This window comes from Alexandromys fortis, unplaced genomic scaffold (genome assembly GCF_014885135.2).
Source record: "Alexandromys fortis isolate MF-2015 unplaced genomic scaffold, M_Fortis_MF-2015_v1.1 scaffold_0, whole genome shotgun sequence".
NCBI lineage: Eukaryota > Metazoa > Chordata > Mammalia > Rodentia > Cricetidae > Alexandromys > Alexandromys fortis.
Window position 1 is genome coordinate 251055 of NW_026067949.1, and position 19825 is coordinate 270879.

General features: G+C 45.3%; 1 protein-coding gene across 1 annotated transcript in view; it reads right to left on the reverse strand.

The window, feature by feature from the left end:
- Window positions 1-19598, reverse strand: part of Clnk (cytokine dependent hematopoietic cell linker) — a 105675-nt gene extending 86077 nt beyond the window's left edge. Inside the window, exon 1 of the mRNA XM_050149611.1 lies at window positions 19483-19598. Within this exon, the coding sequence (XP_050005568.1) occupies window positions 19483-19598 (116 nt within the window). The remainder of the gene's footprint in view (window positions 1-19482) is intronic.
- Window positions 19599-19825: the final 227 nt, after the last annotated feature.

A 19825-nucleotide genomic window follows, 5' to 3' on the forward strand; every position in this document is an offset into this window, starting at 1 on the left:
TAATGAAGTGCGTTCATTCATAGAAACAGCCCCCCCAGCCCCAGTCGGATTTGAGTAATTAATGCCTCACGTTTCTTCCTGACATTTCCTTTGCAATTCCACGGGGGCTATAAACACATTTAAAGAAACTTAATTACTTCAAACTGTTTGAGAGGACAGGATGTGGGACGGCGGAAGTGCCAGGTCAAGGCGAAGATGAGGCTGTCTCCCACATCAGTTGTCTTCCTTAAGCTCCACGAGTCCCTCTGCTCATCCCTAAAGAGAAGAGCATGGACCTCTGCTGGGAGCTTGACAGAAGGCTGCTAAGCTACTGTGGGGGCAGTGACTTGAGCCAGGCACAAGTCTAGCTGCTCTACTGTGTCAGATGAATTTGAGACAAGTCTAACAAGCATCGTTCCGCGTAGAAAGGCAGACTGTTTGGCAAGCACAGCTCTGATCCAAGTAATGTTTAGGCACTCTGCTAAGACACTTTCCACAAAGAGATGAAATGATTTTAAATTGAGTTAATTTGTTAAAATTCATTAAATACATTTGCTATCATAAGCCATCATTGTTATGCATCCTTAGCTCATCTAATTAGTTGGGTTCATCATATTCTCTTTTCTTTGCAGACATTTCCTGGGCTTTATCAAATGCTTCCTGGGATTTTTTTTCCCTTGCACAACTGCTCCATGACGACGAGATAGTTAGCCAGCCTAACTTCACAACCATCCTCTTCTCTCTGCCTGGGTTAACTTGTCTCTGAACCCTGTCTACTCCCTGCCATGAGGCCTGTTCGGAGATGAGCCTTGTCTTCCCTCATCAGCTTCTGCTTCCACTGTCAAGCACCATGTCCCCACCCTGACCTTGCAGGCTTCCTCCTTCGTGGTTTCGGGCTGAGTCTTTATTTCACGTTTCTATTTACATATTTGTTTACTGTGTAGGTCTGTGTCTCTCTGTGTGTGTGTGTGTGTGTGAGAGAGAGAGAGAGAGAGAGAGAGAGAGAGAGAGAGAGAGAGAGANGCCAGGTGTTCCTGAATGCAGAAGATATCTCTTCACACTGTGAAACTCCAACTATGTAGTCATCACTCAGCTTGTAATAATTTGTGCCCAGCAATTTAATGACCAAATCAAGAAATTCTGCCATGGTTTGTGCAATACCAAGTATCCATTTTGGGAAGTCTCCTCCCCTGGGAGTTGCCTTGGGCCAGACTCTGCCTCTGGGAAATCCTGTCAAGTGTCAAGTCATTCATATGACAACCGGCACCCCAAACAAACTGTCAGTGAACTGAGCATACAAAGTCTGCATTAGTTACTTTTCTTTTGCTACAATTAAATATTGTGACCACAGAGATAGCTAAACATTGAATGCTAGGCTAACAGCAGGACCCAATTGACTTAAGGCATCAAGAGTTTATTTTTACATACAAGTCAATATTGTTCTAGTCCATTATGGCTGGAAGGTATGGGAGTAGACTGTAGAAGCAGGAAGTTGACTGACCTCATTACCATATACACAGGAGAAGCAGAGAGAGAGAGAGAAAGAGAGAGAGAGAGAGGAGAGAGAGAGAGAGGAGAGAGAGAGAAAGAGAGAGGAGAGAGAGAGAAAGAGAGAGAGAGAGAGAGAGAGAAAGAGAGAGAGAAAGAGAGAGGAGAGAGAGAGAAAGAGAGAGGAGAGAGAGAGAGAGAGAGAGAGAGAGAGAGAGGAGAGAGAGAGCGTGCTTATCCATATATGCATATGCAGAGGCCAGAGGTGGACGTCCGTGTCTTATTTACTGTGTTCATGTGCTCATCACGCACATAGCCTATGCACTGAGGTCAGGGGACAGCTCAAGGGAGTTGATATTCTCCTTCCACCACGTGGCTTCTGTGGATTTCGGATTTGGCATCAAGCACGTACACCTGCTCAGCTATCTTGCTAGTCCCACTCGGCTCTTTTTGGGGGGCAGGGCAGGATCTCTCACTGTGTGTAGGGCTCATTATTTCAGCTGTATTGGTGGGTCAATGAGTTCCAGCTCTCCACCTTTTTCTGCCCTCCCCTCCCCCCACTGATGAAGTTATGAATATGTGCAGCTATTCCCGGCTTTTATATGGCTTCTGGGGACTCAGGTCCTCAATCTTTCCTGGCAAACAGTTTATCCATTGAGCCATCTCCCCAGCCCCCTACCTTTGTTTTAAGGTATAGAAGCTTGTTTGACGAAACCATTGAGCTTCCATCTCCACCGCTGCAGAGACATGAAGATTTGTCTTCCTGGGCCTGGGTTTGTACCTGACCTACCCTGGACCTATGTGGGTATGTGAGAATGCACATAGGACTTTGGGCCTCTAGGAAAAACCTCAGGATTGCCTGAGGTTCCCTCGCCAATGGGTATTTTGTGTGCAGACCACAGGGATACCACAGGGTAAGTATGCTGTGCAGGGAAAGGATTGTCACTATGGAGCTTGATCCTACAGTTCATCATCTGAATTACCCATTCCAATTCTTCTCTATTATTTAAAAATGATTGTATGATTGCATTACCCCTTGTATCTTTTTATTTCATTATTATTTTTCCTCCTGAGTTAAAACTGATTCATAAATCTTACCCACACATAGGTGTTTCTTCTAAGTTCTGAACATGAATGACCAACTGTTTTCTAGATCTTTCTATGAGTGTCCTTTGACAGACCCAGGCCTTCATTTTTGGGAGGTGCCACTCTGCAGGACTTAACTTTTAAATGAGTTATCCTGGGCACTGAGCATGGGTGTCCCCTCCACTCACCGCCACCTTGCAGACCTGTTACCAGATCCTAACACGTAGGTTCTCAAAGGCCTTTTAACTCTGAACCCCATGATCCAGTCTCAGTGTTAATTCTGTTTTTCGTATCTCTGGCTCAGCCTCTAGCATCTCCCCATCTCAACTCCTCTCTCTCCGATCTCTGCTCTCATCCCCGCTCCCATCTCCATTCTCTTCTCCCCTTGAATCTTCTTTCATGGTCTCCTGGGTTCCACCCGTCTTCAGAACCTCGGCAAGAACACTGTCACATACCCAGCTCATATACATTAGAATCCTCCCCAGATCACTGTTTCTGCAGGATAAAATCCAAATCCTCATCCAAAACTGTTGGAGGGAGGAGAGAGCCACTTGTTCTTCCTGGCCACCCGGCTAGCTTAGCCCCGAAATAATCACACACAAACTGTACTAATTAGATCACTGCTTGGCCCATTAGCTCTGTTTTCTTATTGGCTAATCTCTTATATATTAATTTAACCCATTTCTAGTAATCTGTGACAGTGGCTTACCAGCTAAGGCTTCGGCATGTCTGATTCTCACAGTGGTTCCATGGCATCCCTCTGACTCGACCCTTCTTCCCAGCATTCAACCTAGCTTTCCCTGCCTTCCTAAGTTCTGCCTTGCTATAGGTCCAAAGCAGTTTCTTTATTCATTAATGGTAATCACAGCACACAGAGGGGACTCCCACGTCATACAACAGTTTGATTCCTGCCCCAGAATCCTCAAATGCCACTGATATCACCATGTTCTCCAGCTGTCCCTCTGCTAGGTTCCATTCTGCGGCCCGTGAGCTGTTCCTTCTCACACTTCCACATTCTCAAATAGATCACACAGGGTTTCCTCAGTATCTGGAAATACCTGCCACTCTTCTAGGCCAAGTTCAAATACACCTTCCTTGTGAGTTCCTCCAGTTATTGCTTCCTCTCTGAGTTCCTTCGGCACTTATCCTTTGCCATTCATTTGTTTGTAAATTCATTCATTCATTCATTCCCTCAGCAAATAGCTTTGGATTTTATCCATCCAAGGCAGTAACTGAAGAAGAGAGCAGCGGCAGGCGCATGAAACTTTGACTGTAGTTGGAGAGCAGGCCTTCGCTGACCAAACAACCCTATTAGAGCAACCTGCATGTTCCCGTGGCTGCTCACTTTCTCACTGTGTAGGTCCTGGACTGAGGGTGTGGTATATCCTGGGTATCTCTCCTACAGCACAGGCTGAGTTACCCCCATCTGTTCCTGGAAATGCTTGATTGATAACCAATATATCCACAGATAATATATCACCATCTGCCAGTATTCATACACGGTCCTGAAGGATTTTGCTGCCCAGTGTCCTCTCCTAGTCAGACTAGGAGACTGACTGGCCCCTGCACTGAACTGGGTGCCCTGTCTCACCCTCCTCTGGGACATGCGCATCGGTTCGGAGCTCTGACAATCCATACAACACTCTTTGTGTTGGTTTTCATCAGTCCATTCAGGAAGATGAGGATTCTGGGAACTGCCTCAGCTTCTCTCTAGGTTCCTCAGGAACTCAGCTGGCTAGATGCACCCTCTGACCTCTGTAGAAGATCAGCTTTGATCTTAACGTTAAGAAGGGAGCTGAGCAGTAGTATGGATGGATTTCATGTTTATCACAACCCGGCACTGTGTGGGCAGATTTCCGTCTTAGCTTGTTTTAAAGGCAAGGAAACGGCAGGCTGAGAGTGGAGAGTTGGATCTAAAAGAGCAAGCAGATTGGTGGCAGAGCAGGTGCTACACGTTCAGTGAGTGGCCCATCTCTTGCCCTGGTATCAGAGTGTGCTGCAGAGGGGCCGGGACCAGCAGGCTAGCAGAGGCCCAAAGCCAAGAGGTACAGGAGAGGGGTTGGGGAGGGAGAGTGGAGAATGGGGAGGAGGAACCTTTCTGAAGAGAGTTAGTGAAGGCAGAGAGTAACAAACCTGGAAAACAAATTTAAAGTCTGTTTCGCTCTCAGAGAGCAGGGGTCATTAATAGACTTCCTCCCCACCATGCCTCTCTCTGCCTTAAATCACTCCCCGGGAACTCAGATTTTTAGACACGTACACCAAACAACGCCATTACCAACAAAAACAAAACAGCTATAAAAAGAACATCTCAGCTATCGCAGAAAATGTCGTCACAGGATTCCAAAATTGTTTTGTATTCAGTGGAAATGTGACCTTGGACAGGCGTGGACACTGGACCCGGGGACGCTGGTGCTGTTTACAACAGTCGTAAGAATAGACATGCACCCTGTTAAAGCCCCAGTCATTTGGCTCCGGCTGAACCCCACAGGAGTCATCTGGTGCACCCCACCTAAGTCATAAAATAAATCACTCCTGCATTCTTAAGCTCTGGTCCATTGACTTGTCATTGTCTCTTTAAGCATCCCCAGGGAAGGAACCCAGACTTAGTTGTTACACACAGGACTCTGTGTGCTCCAGAAAAACTGGAGGTGCCGCGGACTTGCCAGGAAACAGGCACAGTGAGAGGATCAACAGATGCACTTTGTGGCGATCACCTCCCCTCTGTGGAAACTTGCGGGACTCCTACCCTCACCAGCTCAGCTTCCCTTCAGGTTATCCATCCCCCGCCCCCACTCCAGACCCAGCCCTGTCTGGCTTGGCTAAGCTACCTTTAATTTCCTCTTTCCCCTTGAGCCTTCCTCCTGTGTCATTGTGCAATGGGACCCATCTCATATTCCTTTATCACCCGTGGTGATCTCACTAAGAATGGCTCCCATGGACGCACGCATGTGAATGCTTAGTCACCAGGGAATGGAACTCTTCCAAAGGATTAGAAGGTGTGGCCTTTAGGAGGAAGTGTGTCACTGGGATGGGTGAGTTTTAAGGTTTCAAAGGTTGAGTCTCTCTCTCTGCCCCTTTTTGCCTGCCTGTTTTTTCTCTCACTGGCAAGATCATTCCTTCACTGACTTTAGAGCCTACTTCTTCAGGATTATGGTGTGTACTGAAGACTGGGTTGAACAACTACTGGATTCTTGGACCTTTTGTTGGTAGACAGCCATTTTGGAATAGCTGGCCCACAGCCTCTAAACCATTTTTAATAACCCCCCCCCTCTCTCTCTCTCTCTCTCTCTCTCTCTCTCTCTCTCTCTCTGCATATATACATATGTGTATATATATACATATGTATATGCATATATATATCCATTCTATCAGTTCTGTTCCTTTAGAGAATGCTGATAAATAAATATACCACCTTTCTTTATGTTCCATTCTTTCCTCATACTCCCTCCTTGTGTAGGTCCTCATTACTGTTAGATGGCTCTAGGTGAAGCCAGTTCTGTAGAGTGGACTCAGTAGGTGCCAATTGTCATGTGGGTAGGCACTGCAATGCCCATGTTCTTGAGGTCTGGGTGTGTGAGTGAAAAAAGGGCTATGTGAAGGCGTAATTAAACTAACAGCTTTACCGTAGTCTAAATGTGAAATTTCCCCCTTCAGCTCTCGTGTCTGAATGCTTGGAGCTCAACTGACAGGAATGAGGGCATCTGGGACTCAGTGGGAAAAAGTGGGTGGCGGCAGACAGGTCTTGAGGTGACTTAGGCTCTTCCCGTTCATTATCTCTTCTCTGTTTCTTAATGTCATCAGCTCCCCCACTCTCTGACTACCTTGCCTTCTCTGTCAGGTAGGCTTTTTCTTTAAACTCCATAGTGTTGGTTTGCCCCTTTGAGGTAAAAGTTACCCTTTTGCATTAGCTTAATAGACTGTTCAACCAGGCATGAAGTGTGCTCATCAGTTACACAGATATGAGGCTACATTCCAGATCTCATACATAGTTTATTTAGCTATATCTCTGTTTCTATTTATATTTCTTGCCTTTTTTAGCTTCATGTCCTTATTATTTTATAAAGAAAAGAATATATAATAAAGTGTCTTTTATCTTGAGACCAAGAAACATTGAAGAGAGACAAGACCTTTGGCCAATGTGGGCTTTTCCTGGTGTGAAACTGAGCTGTAGAATTGTTTTCATCTTCCAGTCTTTTCTCTCCTTGGGGCTGTGCCCTGCGAGGTCTTCCCATGGGAATTTAGCTTTCCCCAAACTCAGGGGCTGCATCCTTGTTAGCCAGTTAATTGCTCAATATTTTCTGCAGGTGAACTGAATTCTCTATTCCACTGCATCCTTTACAGCAGCAACCGTGGCCTTACCAGCTAGCGTTAGACCCGTGCAAAAGCTTATGCCCTCATCTTAGCTTTGGACTTTTTCCCAGCAAAACTTTGTGCCAGCAAAACTCTGCACAGCTTCAGCAGACCAGGACACATCTTTCTATGTCATGATATGACCAGTAATTCTCTGTCCCCACTCTTCAAGGTATTAAATACTTATCCCTCACGATAACCTACAAAATGCTGGCACTAGGATGTTGGTGATTAACTGTGAGCATATGTGTGAGCAACAGCCTTGGTACACACTGGGCTTGGCAGAAATCAAAATCTTTCTTTCCGTGCTTACACACACCTACTGTTGAGGTCAAGCTTTGGATACAAAACTCTTCATTAATGACCCATGTATTCAATGACCCATGTCGTTACAGTGTACTGAGTAGCGCTGTACAGTTTCTTACTCTGGTCTTCACCACCTAACAAAATACCCCACCTCACAGGAGGCTTTTTACTCCCTTGGGCAGTCCAGGAGATTTTCTTTCTTGGAATTCCGTAAGGGGTTTCCCCTTCCTTAGGCAATGTGTCAAGTCTTTTGTTGAAATGGGCTTTAGATTGCACACGCTCAGACAAAAAGTCTCTGAATTTAAAAGTGTTTGATGCTATCTTTTCAGGAAAGCTTCTAGAATCTTCTCGAAGACAACTGTTATCCAGCTTTTCAAGATGATATGCACAAAAGTCAGCTCATGGAGCCAATGACCTTTTATTTTATTTTATTTTATTTTATTTACTTTTTCTTTTGATACGAGGTCTTTCTGTGTAGCCCTGGCTGTCCTGGAGTTTGCTATGTAGATCAGGCTGGCCTTGGACTCAGAGAGTTCCATTCACTCTTGCGTGAGACACTCTTGACAACATAAAGTCACACTTCCCAGCTCAGAGCATAGCTCTGTTTTAAGAAAGCATGGTGACAATCTGGGTCCTCGTAACAGATCCCTAGCAGCTTCTCCCTTTTCATCAAGCAGTGTCTCCTCTCTTCCTTCCATGAACTCAGCCGCCAAACCACTGGGGATGCTGAGTGGAGCTTTTTGACTTCTGGCCTCTTTCGATCACTGACTGCATGATTAACCTTTCGCTTTCTGCAGAACCCTGGTGAACGGCCCTGGCTTCTGTTCTTGTCAGGCAAGGAACCCTTCCTGGGTATCACTGTTGTCAAGATTTTTTTTTCCACTGCTGTTTGTGAGCGTTAGTAAGCTCCATTTCATTTTGTTTCCCTCTTAGAAATTGCATCCTGTACAAGTCACTGATGGCTACCAAAAGGCATGGCAGCAAGGGGAGAGTGTACGGAATGCAGTCAGCAGCTCAGGGTTTCCCCTTTGAGGCTATGGCCAAGGTATGAGCGGGACCTGGGTTCTCTCTCATCTGAAAGCTCATCTGGGAAGGGGTTGCTTCTCTGCACATTTGATGCTTAAGATGTAATTTCTTTCAACCTGATAGACTAAGGATCTCATTTCCTTACCAGATGTTAGATGGAGGTTGCCTAATGGGTGGCACAGCTTCCCTTCACAAAACAGGAATTGCTGTGCATGAGACTGTTCTATATCCTACCTTACATGTTCCTTCATCTGACTCCACATTTGTAGCCTTGAAAATATCCATTGTAAAAAGTGGGCATGTGAGTCAGGTGGTGGTGGTGTATCCCTTTAATCCCAGCACTTGAGAGGCAGAGTCAGGTGAATATCTGTGAGTTCAAGGCCAACCTGATCTACAGAGCAAGTCCCAGGACAGAATCCAAAGCTACAGAGAAATCCTGTCTTGAAGATAAACAAAATACCTAAAAAAAATGTGTACATGCTGATGTGGGAGTCCCCTCTGTATGCTGTGAACACTATTGGTTAATAAAAAAACTGTCTCAAGCCTATAGCAGACCAGGGCAGAACTTAGGTGGGGAAAACTAAGCTAACAGCTGGGAGGGAAGAAGGGCGGAGTCAAAGAGAAGCCAGAGACAGCTGAAACTTTGCTGGTCTGCCACGACCTTGTGGTGATACACAGATTAATGGAGATGGGCTAAATTAAAATATAAGAATTATCCAATAAGAAGCTAGAGCTAATGTGCCAAACAGTGATTTCAATAATATAGTTTCTGTGTGATTATTTCGGGAGTCTGGGCAGCCAGGAAACAAACAAGTGGCTCCTGCAACAACATGTATGTAAGGTGCATCCCTGAATTCTGCGAGCTGTTTTAGCAGGTTTAATTGAACCCAGAGAAGGTATCATGGGAACCCTAGTTTCTAGTTGGTCACAACCTGAAGCTTGGCGCTATCGTGTGAAGTGAGGCAGTCTTCTGGGGGCAAGCACTCAATCGACAAGGCTAGATGCTTCCTCCAGATGGCCAGCTCAGAATGAAGCCTGGAGCACGGCTTCAGGCAAAGCTGGAGTTGCTGATTACACGTACTGTGTGGAAACAGCACCCCACACCTGAAGGAGTCCCATGTATTGTGCTGAGCACAGTGTGTGAAGGAGCGAGAGTTGTCATCTGCCTCACTCACACCTGAAGGGAGGGATTGCGCACAGAGAGTGAAGTTCCAGGTGGTGGAGACCCATGGGGGAATTTCAGTCCATCTGTTCCACATGGTGTTTATACTGCAGGGACACAGGAGTGGAAATGATACTTGAGCAACACCGGGGTCTTACAAGCCCACAATAGCCAGGCTCTTTTGGCAGCCCATGTCAACCGCCTACATCCTCTCTACCTGTGAGTTCAAGTCTCTTGAGATTTCCAGCAGGGCCCAGGTAACATCAGAAGAGACTCTTTCTCTAACCTCCGGCTCTTGCATCTGAGATGCCTGTGTGGTTACTGTGGTAGCCTGTGCCTGTTCTTCTGGCTCTCTAGAAATAGTTACAACAGTAGTGGCTAGAAACTCCTCCAAGTGCCAGATGCTTTTCTGCTCTTTCCTTTGGGTCCCTAGGCAGTAACAGAGGTATGTGTGAACTTCCTTCAAGTATGAACTCCTGCACACAGCTCCATCTAAGAATAGAAAGGGATTGGTGCTCTCTTGAGCATCCAGGCTAATATCGGGCTTCGGAATGCATTCATCCCATGTGCCTCATCAACCCACATGCTCGCACTGTCCAGCTCAAAAAATGAAGAGCCACATAGCCTTCTTCCCACCTGTTTTTCTTGTGTGCTTGTGTGAAGTTAACTGCACTTATTTATTTTTAAAAATATTTATTTTATTTTAAATTATGGATGTAGGTAGGTGAACATGAGGGCAAGTACGTACAGAGGTTAGAGGTGTTGAATCTATTGGAGCTGGCATTACAAATGTGAGCTGCCTGCCTGGATGTGAGGAACTGAGCTGGAGTCATCTGCAATGCCAGCGCACACTTGAAACTACCAAGCTCTCTCTCTAATCCCCTCACATATACTTACACATTGCATTTTCTCAGGTTCACGAAGCCCTACTTCCTACTATCTCATGTTTTTCTACTAGTGGACTGGACCCTAAAAATGTGTTTGGCAACCTTCACAGAGAAGCATAAGAGAAAAATCTACTTGATAATCTACTGACCACAGGGAGAGGCTGTGGTTTTTACCCCTCTCCTATTTACCACTTCCTGGTCCTGTGATGTGATGGTTAATTTTATGTGTCAGTTTAACTTGCCCTTGTCTAGATGCAAATGTGAAGGTGTTTCTTTCTCATAATTTATCTTTCCAAACCCTCAGTGGACTCTGAGTCCAGCAGATAATTTATATCATGTGCCCCATCCTCTAAACCCTGCTGACCCTAAGAGCAAAGACAGTTTTCCTGAGTACTGTGTTTGGGTCTGGAATGGCCCAAGTTAAAGGCTTTTCCACTATCCTATGATCCTACAGGAAGATAAGGGAATCCTTAGGAAGTTGGACCTCACGGGAGAAAGCTAGGCCATTGGAAGTGTGCCTTTCAAGGAGATTATTATGACCCCAACTCCTTCTGGGTTCTCTCTGCTTCTCAAGAGATGAACAGACCTCCTTCTGTTGGGTGCTTCTGCCATAGTCTACTGTCCAATCACAGGTACAAGCAGTGAGGGCAGGTGACTAGTGACTGGTTCTTCAGAAACCATCAGCCCCCATAAGCCATTCCTCCTGTTAAGTTGCTCTCAGTTACTTGGTTGCAATGACAGAAAGATGATTGAAATGCTAAAGAAGGAATCTTTCATCAAAACTGACAGGAAAAAAAAAAACTGTCAGTCACCAACCTGATGCCTTGAGGAATTTCAATTCAAGATGACAATATCAACTGCTACCTAAATCTCCAAAAGCAAGACAGAGTGATACTCTTTGACTTGCCAGCTTCCACAAACCTGCGAGCCAATCCCTAACCATCTTTGTCTCTGTCTTTCTGTTTCTCTTGTGTATATGCTTTCACCACCACCTCTATCCTCACCACCACCTTTCCCTAATTATGTAAATCTATCTCTGTATACATCTCTATCTGTCTACATCTTGAAGATTAATCCATTTGGAACTGCATTCAGGCAGAGAAAAGGCATGGGAAATATATCATTAGGCAAAGAATGCCTCTCCTCTTACAAAGCTGCTCTTTGTGAGCTTCGCATCCTCACAAGCCCTCAGAGAAGACACTCATCTTGTCCCCATTTTGCAGAAGTAGGAACCAAGACTCAGGGCTCTAATCACTGAAGTCTTATAGTTAGATACAGCTCCCCTTCAAATACGTGGCTCTCTTGCATAGAGACCAAACCCTAGGCATCTGAGGCCTGGGAAGAACAGAAAGGCCAAGGAAAGCATAGCATGTGAACTGGTCCCACCATCAGGTAGACACCCCCCCCACACACACACATTGTGGTCTGCTCTATTCCCTTCTGGCATTGAGGCAGCATTGGCGCTGCCAATAAAGATAGCGCCGGTGCTGGTATCTACTACACATTCAATCTCCTGATATGGTTGTAGCAATGAGACCATGTCCCCATATCTTGAAGGAAGCTACATTTGCTCCGAGGTGGATGCCAATAAGTTCTGATATCAAACCCTTTCAGAGACTTCAATACAATTTTTCTGTGCCCTGGCACACCAGGAAATCACAGTCAAGCAATGATGGGAGCAGTCCGTGCTCTGCCTAGGAACAGAGTTAGATCAGAAAGTGAGTAAATAACTCTACTCTAAGCTAAATTCCTATTCTGAGACAGCTTTAAGTCTGGGAGGGGCTGACTCAGTGGTCCAGCTCCTCCCATCTGTGCTAACTACTTCCACAGTCTGGACTATGATCCCAAGAACAGCCAGCTACAAGGGAGTGAGAGATTAATTGTGTGACCCAGCCCAGAACCCTAACTCTTCTACTGACCTGCGTCATCTTCGTTTATTTGTTCAAGAACTCTGGACCCTGTTAATTTACTTATAAAGCCAGGGGACGAGCCAGGTATGGGAGCGCATGCCTTTAATCCAAACACACAGGAGGCAGAGGCAGATGGATTTCTGTGAGTTTAAGGCCAACCTAGTCTACATATCAGACTCCAGGACAACCAGGGACACATAGAGAGACTATCTCAAACAAACAAACAAACAAAAACAAGCAAGAAAAACATAAAACAAAACCAGGGAATTCATTAATTGTGTCCTTTATGGATTACTATCAATCAGGTTCATTCATACTCCTGGCTCTGCTCGAAACAGAGAAGAGTAAGAATTCAGATTCACGAGCAGTTGAATGGAATAGAGAAGTCCCAATGCCCTGTGCTAAGAGGGGTATATATGTGTAATCTGCTGAGAACTCAGCAGCCTTAGTTAGTTCAGCTGCCCCTAGCTCATAAACGCTTCCTTGATCATTCATCCAGACTAAAAGACTCTTTTGTTGACCTTGACAGCAATCCCTTTCTACCCAAAGATCCTCTACAAATTTCTCAACCATTAGTTCACCTCTTTAGATTTGTTTTACAGCCCACATGCCAGAGGAGTGGCCCCAGACATAGTGAGCTGAAGCATCCTCATTCTCTAGTATCTTCTCTGGCTGCAAATCCCTTTCCTTTCTCCCCTTGCCTACCTCTAATTCTTCAGGGTCTTCTCAGTGATCTCGCCTTTCTAATAACCTTCCCTATAGGTGAAGGTACAATGCTCAGTCTGTCGACTGGATTGGTTCTTGCTCTTTGTATAAATGACTGTTATGATCCCCCAAGAGCCTACCCTAGCATGGATCGGACCTCTCTCCTTTGTCTCAGAGTCAAGGGGGGACCAGCACCTTTAAGTTTGAAGTTTTTCCTTAGCTGAATTTAGTGGAAAGCAAACCCCAGTGCCCTCTTCCAGCTAAATATTCCCTTACTAGTGACTAAGATGAGTTTTGGATTATCTCTTGTCTGAGCCCATCCTTGCTGCTCTAACAGGCTATCAGCCTAGGGCCTTCCAACATTTAACACTTATTGTGATAACAATGAAATGAATTCGATGCCATCTTTTCACTGAGAGAAGAGGGCTAGGCTTTCTGAGCTCTTTCCACACTTGTTGCTGAGGATATAAAATAAAATGGGTTGGAAACAAGGAAGCTTGCATTAAAGTTGATCTGTAGTCAGAAGGTAACTCTCTATCTCCCTCTCTGAACTGGCTTCCCTCCCCACAAATATGCTTCCTCTAGCTTCCCTGACTCAGAGAGATCCCTGTGTTCTCTGTTGAAATGAGTCAGGCCCCAGTTCTTTGTGTTTTCACTTTCAAAAGTCATCCTTTGTAAATGTATCTTCCACCCTAAACCCTGGGACTCCAACATTAGGGCCTCTTGTTACCCCCTCATACAGAATAGCCGTAGAGGAAATACTTGAACAGTAGAAAATCAACCCTTAGGGACAGGAACCACTCCTAATTCTTGTTCACTAAGGCAAAGGGTAGGTCTAGAATGTTCTAGGCTGGACTAGCTCTACTTCTGGGATGCAGGGATAAAACGGAAGGAGGGGTCTAAACTTAACTCTTCCCCTCCTAGAATCAGGCCCTAAAAGAGCGAGTCTCAGAGCCTGGGACTGGGGAAAGGTGTGCGTGTTGCCTTCCTGGGTCTGACCTTACAAATGAGAAGGGAAATGAGATGTTGACTAATCTGGGAACAGAGAAGGCTGCCCCATATCTTCCTCAGTCCCTTCATTTCAATTTCCTTACAGTTCTAACCAAGCCTCCTTGGTGTTTCTTAAGTGACTGTCCCTCATTGTAGCTCCCGAGAAAGTAAAAGAAGCACAAGGCAGAAAAGCTAACTTAGAAAATAAGGAAGGACTGCTGAATCCTTCCTTCATGGCAGGTTTCAAGAAACCTGTGAACCCTTTTCCCACTTCCTTTTCCCCTTCTTGTTCAAGTTTTGATTCAGCAAAAGGAGAAATGCAGCAAGACAAAGAGCAGTCTATGGTTCCTGCCCAGGAACACTTCCTCCTCTCTCTCTTCTCTCTAGACTATCTGGAGAGAGTGGCAAATAAACCCCCAATGTAGGCGGGCGTGCACACACTCACAGCTGCAGGCTGCCCTTTTCACAGGCCCGCAGGTATGTTCAGAGTAGAAGTTACTTTGTACATGGTCAAAGCTTCCAAGATCCCATGTGTATAATAGAAAACATGGGTAAACCAGTACGTGCCTTCAAAACATCCCCTGAAAACCTCCTTGATTTGTGCCTGGTGAGTCTATCCTAGTCACGTTCCCCTGCCATAAAAGGATACAACTGACCTGTGGTGTATATGAGTGCTGGGGATTGCCGAGAGAATAAGAGGAACTTCCAGAGAAAGCCACCTAGAGAATGGTTTTCACTCTGTCCCCTAACACAACACTTTCTGACTTCAGCTGGTCCAAGGAAAAGAAGGAAGCCAAGGTGGGGGAGGGAAATGAGATGTTCCAGCAACAGCTGCTTGCCTCAGTTTGCCTTCTTCCCTTGGAGGCCTCTGGCACTCACTGTGGGATCCTCTTCCCTCACACCACAACTCATCTCAGTTGACCCCATACGTCCAACATGAGGTCATCAGGATCCTTGCTTTAAAACTCAGTGTTTCCACCACCCGAGCATCTGCACGTGGAGTGCAGGCCTTCCACAGTCTGCACCTCGACACTCCTTAGCCTGAACTTCACACCTTCAAGGCAGCCTCTGTGAACAACTGGCTTATCTGAGATGCATCTGGCTTTCCCAGTGACTTTCTAGAAGCAGAGAAAGCAGTCTGAGTCAGTCTGAGTATTCCCACAGTTTCTACGAGGTCCATGAAGTAACATCTAACATAGGCTTTCTTGTTCCAGGCACATCTTGTCTGAGCCTCTCAGCAACTGAGTGTTGAGGGAGCTGAAGCAACTTGCTCTCACCTTTCAGTAAAAAGATATTTATTGTATGCCCATGTTCCCAGCTCTGAGGATGGGGACTTACCCGCAAAAAGTGTTTAAGGTGACTAGCCTGAGCTTTAATACAATTCTGTCCAACATCAGTTCATAGGAAGTAGTGTCGCTTTAAAGTGGGTCCCTAATCCTGTGGAAGGGGGAGAGGTGTGGATTATGGGAGCCAGGGGGACCAAAGACACTATGGGAGAACACAGAGTCAACTGACCTGCTCATTGGGATCACAGAGACTGAACCACCAATCAGAGAGCTTGCATGGGACTGACCTGGGCCCTCTTCACATGTGCTGCAGTTGTGGGCTTGGTCTTCTTGGGGGGCTCCTGACAGAGGAGCAGGGGCTGTCTCTGACTCTGTTGCCTGCTCTTAGGACCCTTCCCTCCTGCTGGGTTCCCTCAACCATCCTTAATAGGAGAGGAGGTGCCTAGTCTTGCTGCAACTTAATATCCTATAGCTGGCTGATATACATGGAAGGCCTGCACTTTTCTGAAGGAGGGAGGACTGAGAAGTGAGGATTGAGGAAGGGAAAACTGTGATCTCACTGTGAAAAAATTAATTAATTGATTAATAAATAAAAAATAAAATGAATCCCTACAATAAAACGTAAGGTGTACACTGACCCTTGAGAGCTAGTTTACAATTCTTATGTACAGCATTATGTGCTAAGCTACACTCCTACTTTACAGATGGAGAAAAAGAAGCGTAGAGAGGCAACGCAGAATGCGCATGGCTGCACAGCTATACGTGCCATCACAGGATTCAAACTCAGACCCATCTGTCTCAAAGACCATTTCTCTCAATTGTATCATCCTGGACACCATGGAAATGCAGTGGCCAGGATCCCAGAGTCACCTCACAGTTTGTATATCTTTTTGTGAATCAGTTCCTTTCCTGTGCTGGTTCTGATGAGCTTAGCAAGCAGAGCGATCTTATCACGTGTCTGGTGACACTAGTTTTCAAAGCATTATCAAAAGGTAATCAAACCTGGAAAGGCAGAGTTGAAGCTGATCGTTAAAATGTGTCCCCCATTTGTGCCTCTCTGGGGCCTTTTAATAGCATCATCTTGTACTGGGAGTGTCCAGCCTTTGCTATATTTTGTGAACACTGTTGACATTGAGTGAGATAATGCATGCAAAATGCTTAGAATAGCATTTGGAATAGAGTAAGTTTTCAATAAAAGTTAGACTTGCAATCTTTATCAATGTTCATTCAAAAACCTTCTCCCTCTCTAGTTTGACCTGTGAGGCAGGAAGTATTAGTGCCTAGATATAGTAGTGAGCAGAACAAAGACAAGAACATCTCCCCTGAAGTGAAGCAGAGGGGACCATTGTCTACAGAATAGAGAAGACTGTCTATAACTGTAAGTAGAATGACCAAGGATGTGAGGACACGTTGGGAGGTTAAGAGACACTCTCGGGGAGCCACATATCAGGTGTAAAGATAACAGTACCAGGTCCCCTGATGGAGTTGGAAGGAAGGTGGGAATATTCCACGATGTGGCCATGGTGGGCCTCAATGAGAGGAAGAGGATGGGGAAAGGCTCTATGTCTTAGCCATGTTTGTGCAGGAAGAGCATCTGAGCCCAGCAGCAAAATCCCCAAGGCAGCTGTATGGTTAAGTAGTGGAGTCAGGCAGAAAGGACTGACTTGGAGTGAGTTCAGTAAAGCACTAGGAAAGACTGTGTGAGAGCTTCTAAAACTCAGAGCATGTGACAGGCTCTGTAGTCACCGAGAGACTGCAGAGTGAGGCTCGAAATAAATGAGCGGTCCATGCAGTGTCCACACCACGGTACAGAACATCAACCATGTGTTCATAGGGCCCCGGTGACTGCTTTCTGAAGAGCAGGTCACTGGGGGATGCTATTGTGTGAGTATGCACCCCAGTGTTCTTGTATTGGGATGTTAACCCCTAGACTTACATGATAATGGCACTGAAGATGCTGCCTTTGGTATATAATTAGTATTAGCCCAGGCAATGGCTCTGAGACTACATGATGGCATTAGTGGCCTTATAAGGAGAAAGAGACACCCAGTACATTTGCTCTATTTTGGTATGTAATGGGCTGGGAGACTTACAGAAATCAGCACAGGCTCCAAATCAGGGTTTGATTTTCTTCACACTGCCCACCAAGAATATAGTGGAGGAATCATTAATGAAGTTGTCTTAATTTTCAAATGTGTCATGTTTATAGCTGTAGTGACGATCACAAACGTTGAAAAGGCAATCTTAGAGTGTTCAAAAACTATTATCGAATTCAGTGAAGATTTGCTTATTCTGCAATGAACAAGGGAACGTCTGACATATGTCCATTGTCTCATTATTGTATCACTTACTAACATAAAGGAAAAATTCCTTTCCTTTGTATTGGAAAGGAAATATTGATGCCAGAGCTATCTATACTCATTTGTCAGTTGGAACCATAGATTGGTGAAAAATATGAGTTTAGTATGGATCAATGAAGTCACTCTGGGGGAATCAATTAGCTGTATAGTGCTGACAATAACGAACACTGCATATTTCCTTATTATTTGTATGTTACATCCTGTAAATCTTTCATAATAGTGAAATGTATGGAAACTTGCAGGCTTGTATTGTTTGTCAGGTTTTTGCCAACACCATTGGCTCTCCCACTTTGCACAGTACTGTGGTGGGAGGAGCTCAGGGCAGCACCAGTTATTGCTGGTGTGTGGCATATTTTGGATTAGACCCTGAACTTCATTGCTCTGGGCCGCATATTTCACAACTCGAAGGTGGAAATCATGTTCGTGTTTTCATGCTTGCTTTGTGGGGTTGGTGCCCAGTGGAAGTTAATTCCTTTCTCTTTCAAGTATAGGGACCCAAGGGGAACACAACCTCACAGAACTCCCTCCTCAGTCCCAATATGACAATGTCTTCAGTAGTTTTTTCTCCAAGTTCAATGTGCCAGGATCTATCTATTGTTCATATCTCGAGGAGCAGTAATACAGGGCAGACCCAAGTTCAAGTTTCCTTTTCTATTTCTGCTGTCAGAATTTTAGTCAGCAGGATGGATATTGAGCAAAAAGATAGAAAAGACCTAACTTCTTTTTTCTGAACCACAGCATACAACATAGCTGTAAGGTATTGGCTTGTCATCAATGGGATTAGTTACTCACTTGAACTTGCGCAATACAACTTTCTGTGCGCAGCACTTAGTAGGTATCCAAGCTCTGTCATTAATTGAATTGTGGCTAAATAATTGCTAATCTTCTTCAGAGCACTGAAAAGAATGTGCAAACAAATTTTACAAAACGTAGTCACCGATTCCTAACCCAAGACAGCTGTTGGAAACGACAGCATGACCTATTCTTTCTATAACTCAATAGTATTTTGTTTTCTCTAAGCCATACAACCTAGAAAGAGAAAGAAGGAAAAAAATAGGCTTCATTTCTTTCCTGGAAGTGTTCCTGGTGGCTCAAAGCCTTCACCTCTGTTGCAGGATGGGTGCAGTGGGTGGGGGTGGGGGCGAGAGGAGCACCTCGTGTTTGTGTTTCCCACCGAGGGCTGTAGGGGAGGTGTGAACCGTATGCCTCTCGTGTCAAAGCTGCAGGCATTTTTGTTGAGGAGCAAAGAGGAAATGAACACCGGTGGAAGCATCCAGAGCTGGAGACAGGTTTTTAAAAAGTGAAACACAAACCAACTAAACCACCCCATACATCCTACCCTTAGGTCCACCTGAAAGAAACACAAATGTCTACATAAAGACCCGTGAACCAGCGTTCATAGCTATACGAGTTACAAGAGCCAATTGGGAAACTACTTAAATGTCTATCAATTGGTGTTAGAACACGCTGGGGTGCACTCGTGAAATGGGATGCTATTTTGCAATGAAACAAAAGAACTCTTACACATGTTGTCACATCTACAACCTCAAAACATTAGACTGAGTGAAAGAAAGCAGCCAGGCACAGAGGCCCTGCAAACACTGCTATGCAGTGTCAAGGGAAGGTTAAAGCAGATAAGCAGTTGCCTGGGAGGGTGTGGAGAATGTAGCTAAATGGTTGCTGGGGAAGGTATGTGAAAGCGGGGGCGGGTGGAGGTGTTGTGGTACTGGAGGTGACCCAAAAGGAACATGAAGCATCTTTTGGGGGTGATGGGAATGTTCTAAAAGCTGATGTGTGGTGTTGGTGGTCACACAATCTGGTAAATTTGCTGAAAGGCCACCAAATTGTATATTTTGAACCTGGTGGATTTTAGGGCATGTGAAATATCCTGAATCAGTTTATATTGCAAGGAAGCTTACCCTTTAGCTTTGAGCAGCCTATGAATACCCTAACAGGAAGTCCCTGGTGTCTGTGATCTGGACACCGCCTACCATCCCACTGGAACCTGACAGCATCCAGTCCTTGCATAGCTGTGCCTCAAGGAGGCGAGCCCTGCGGACCATGCTAACAACGCACAGCTCTCGCCGAAGCCATCCGAGTCCTTTCACGCCAAATTAGAGTTAAGCATAGTTATCAGCCGTTAGGAAAATAAACTCGTTCTGGTTTCGGGAGTTTTGTGTTTTCAAATCAGTCAGGCTCCTTGAAGAGCTGCCAGTAAATCAGCAGTGGACATCAGTGGGAGACAGATGGAATCTGCGGGCCCGGGTTTGGCAATAATGAGATGGTCAAT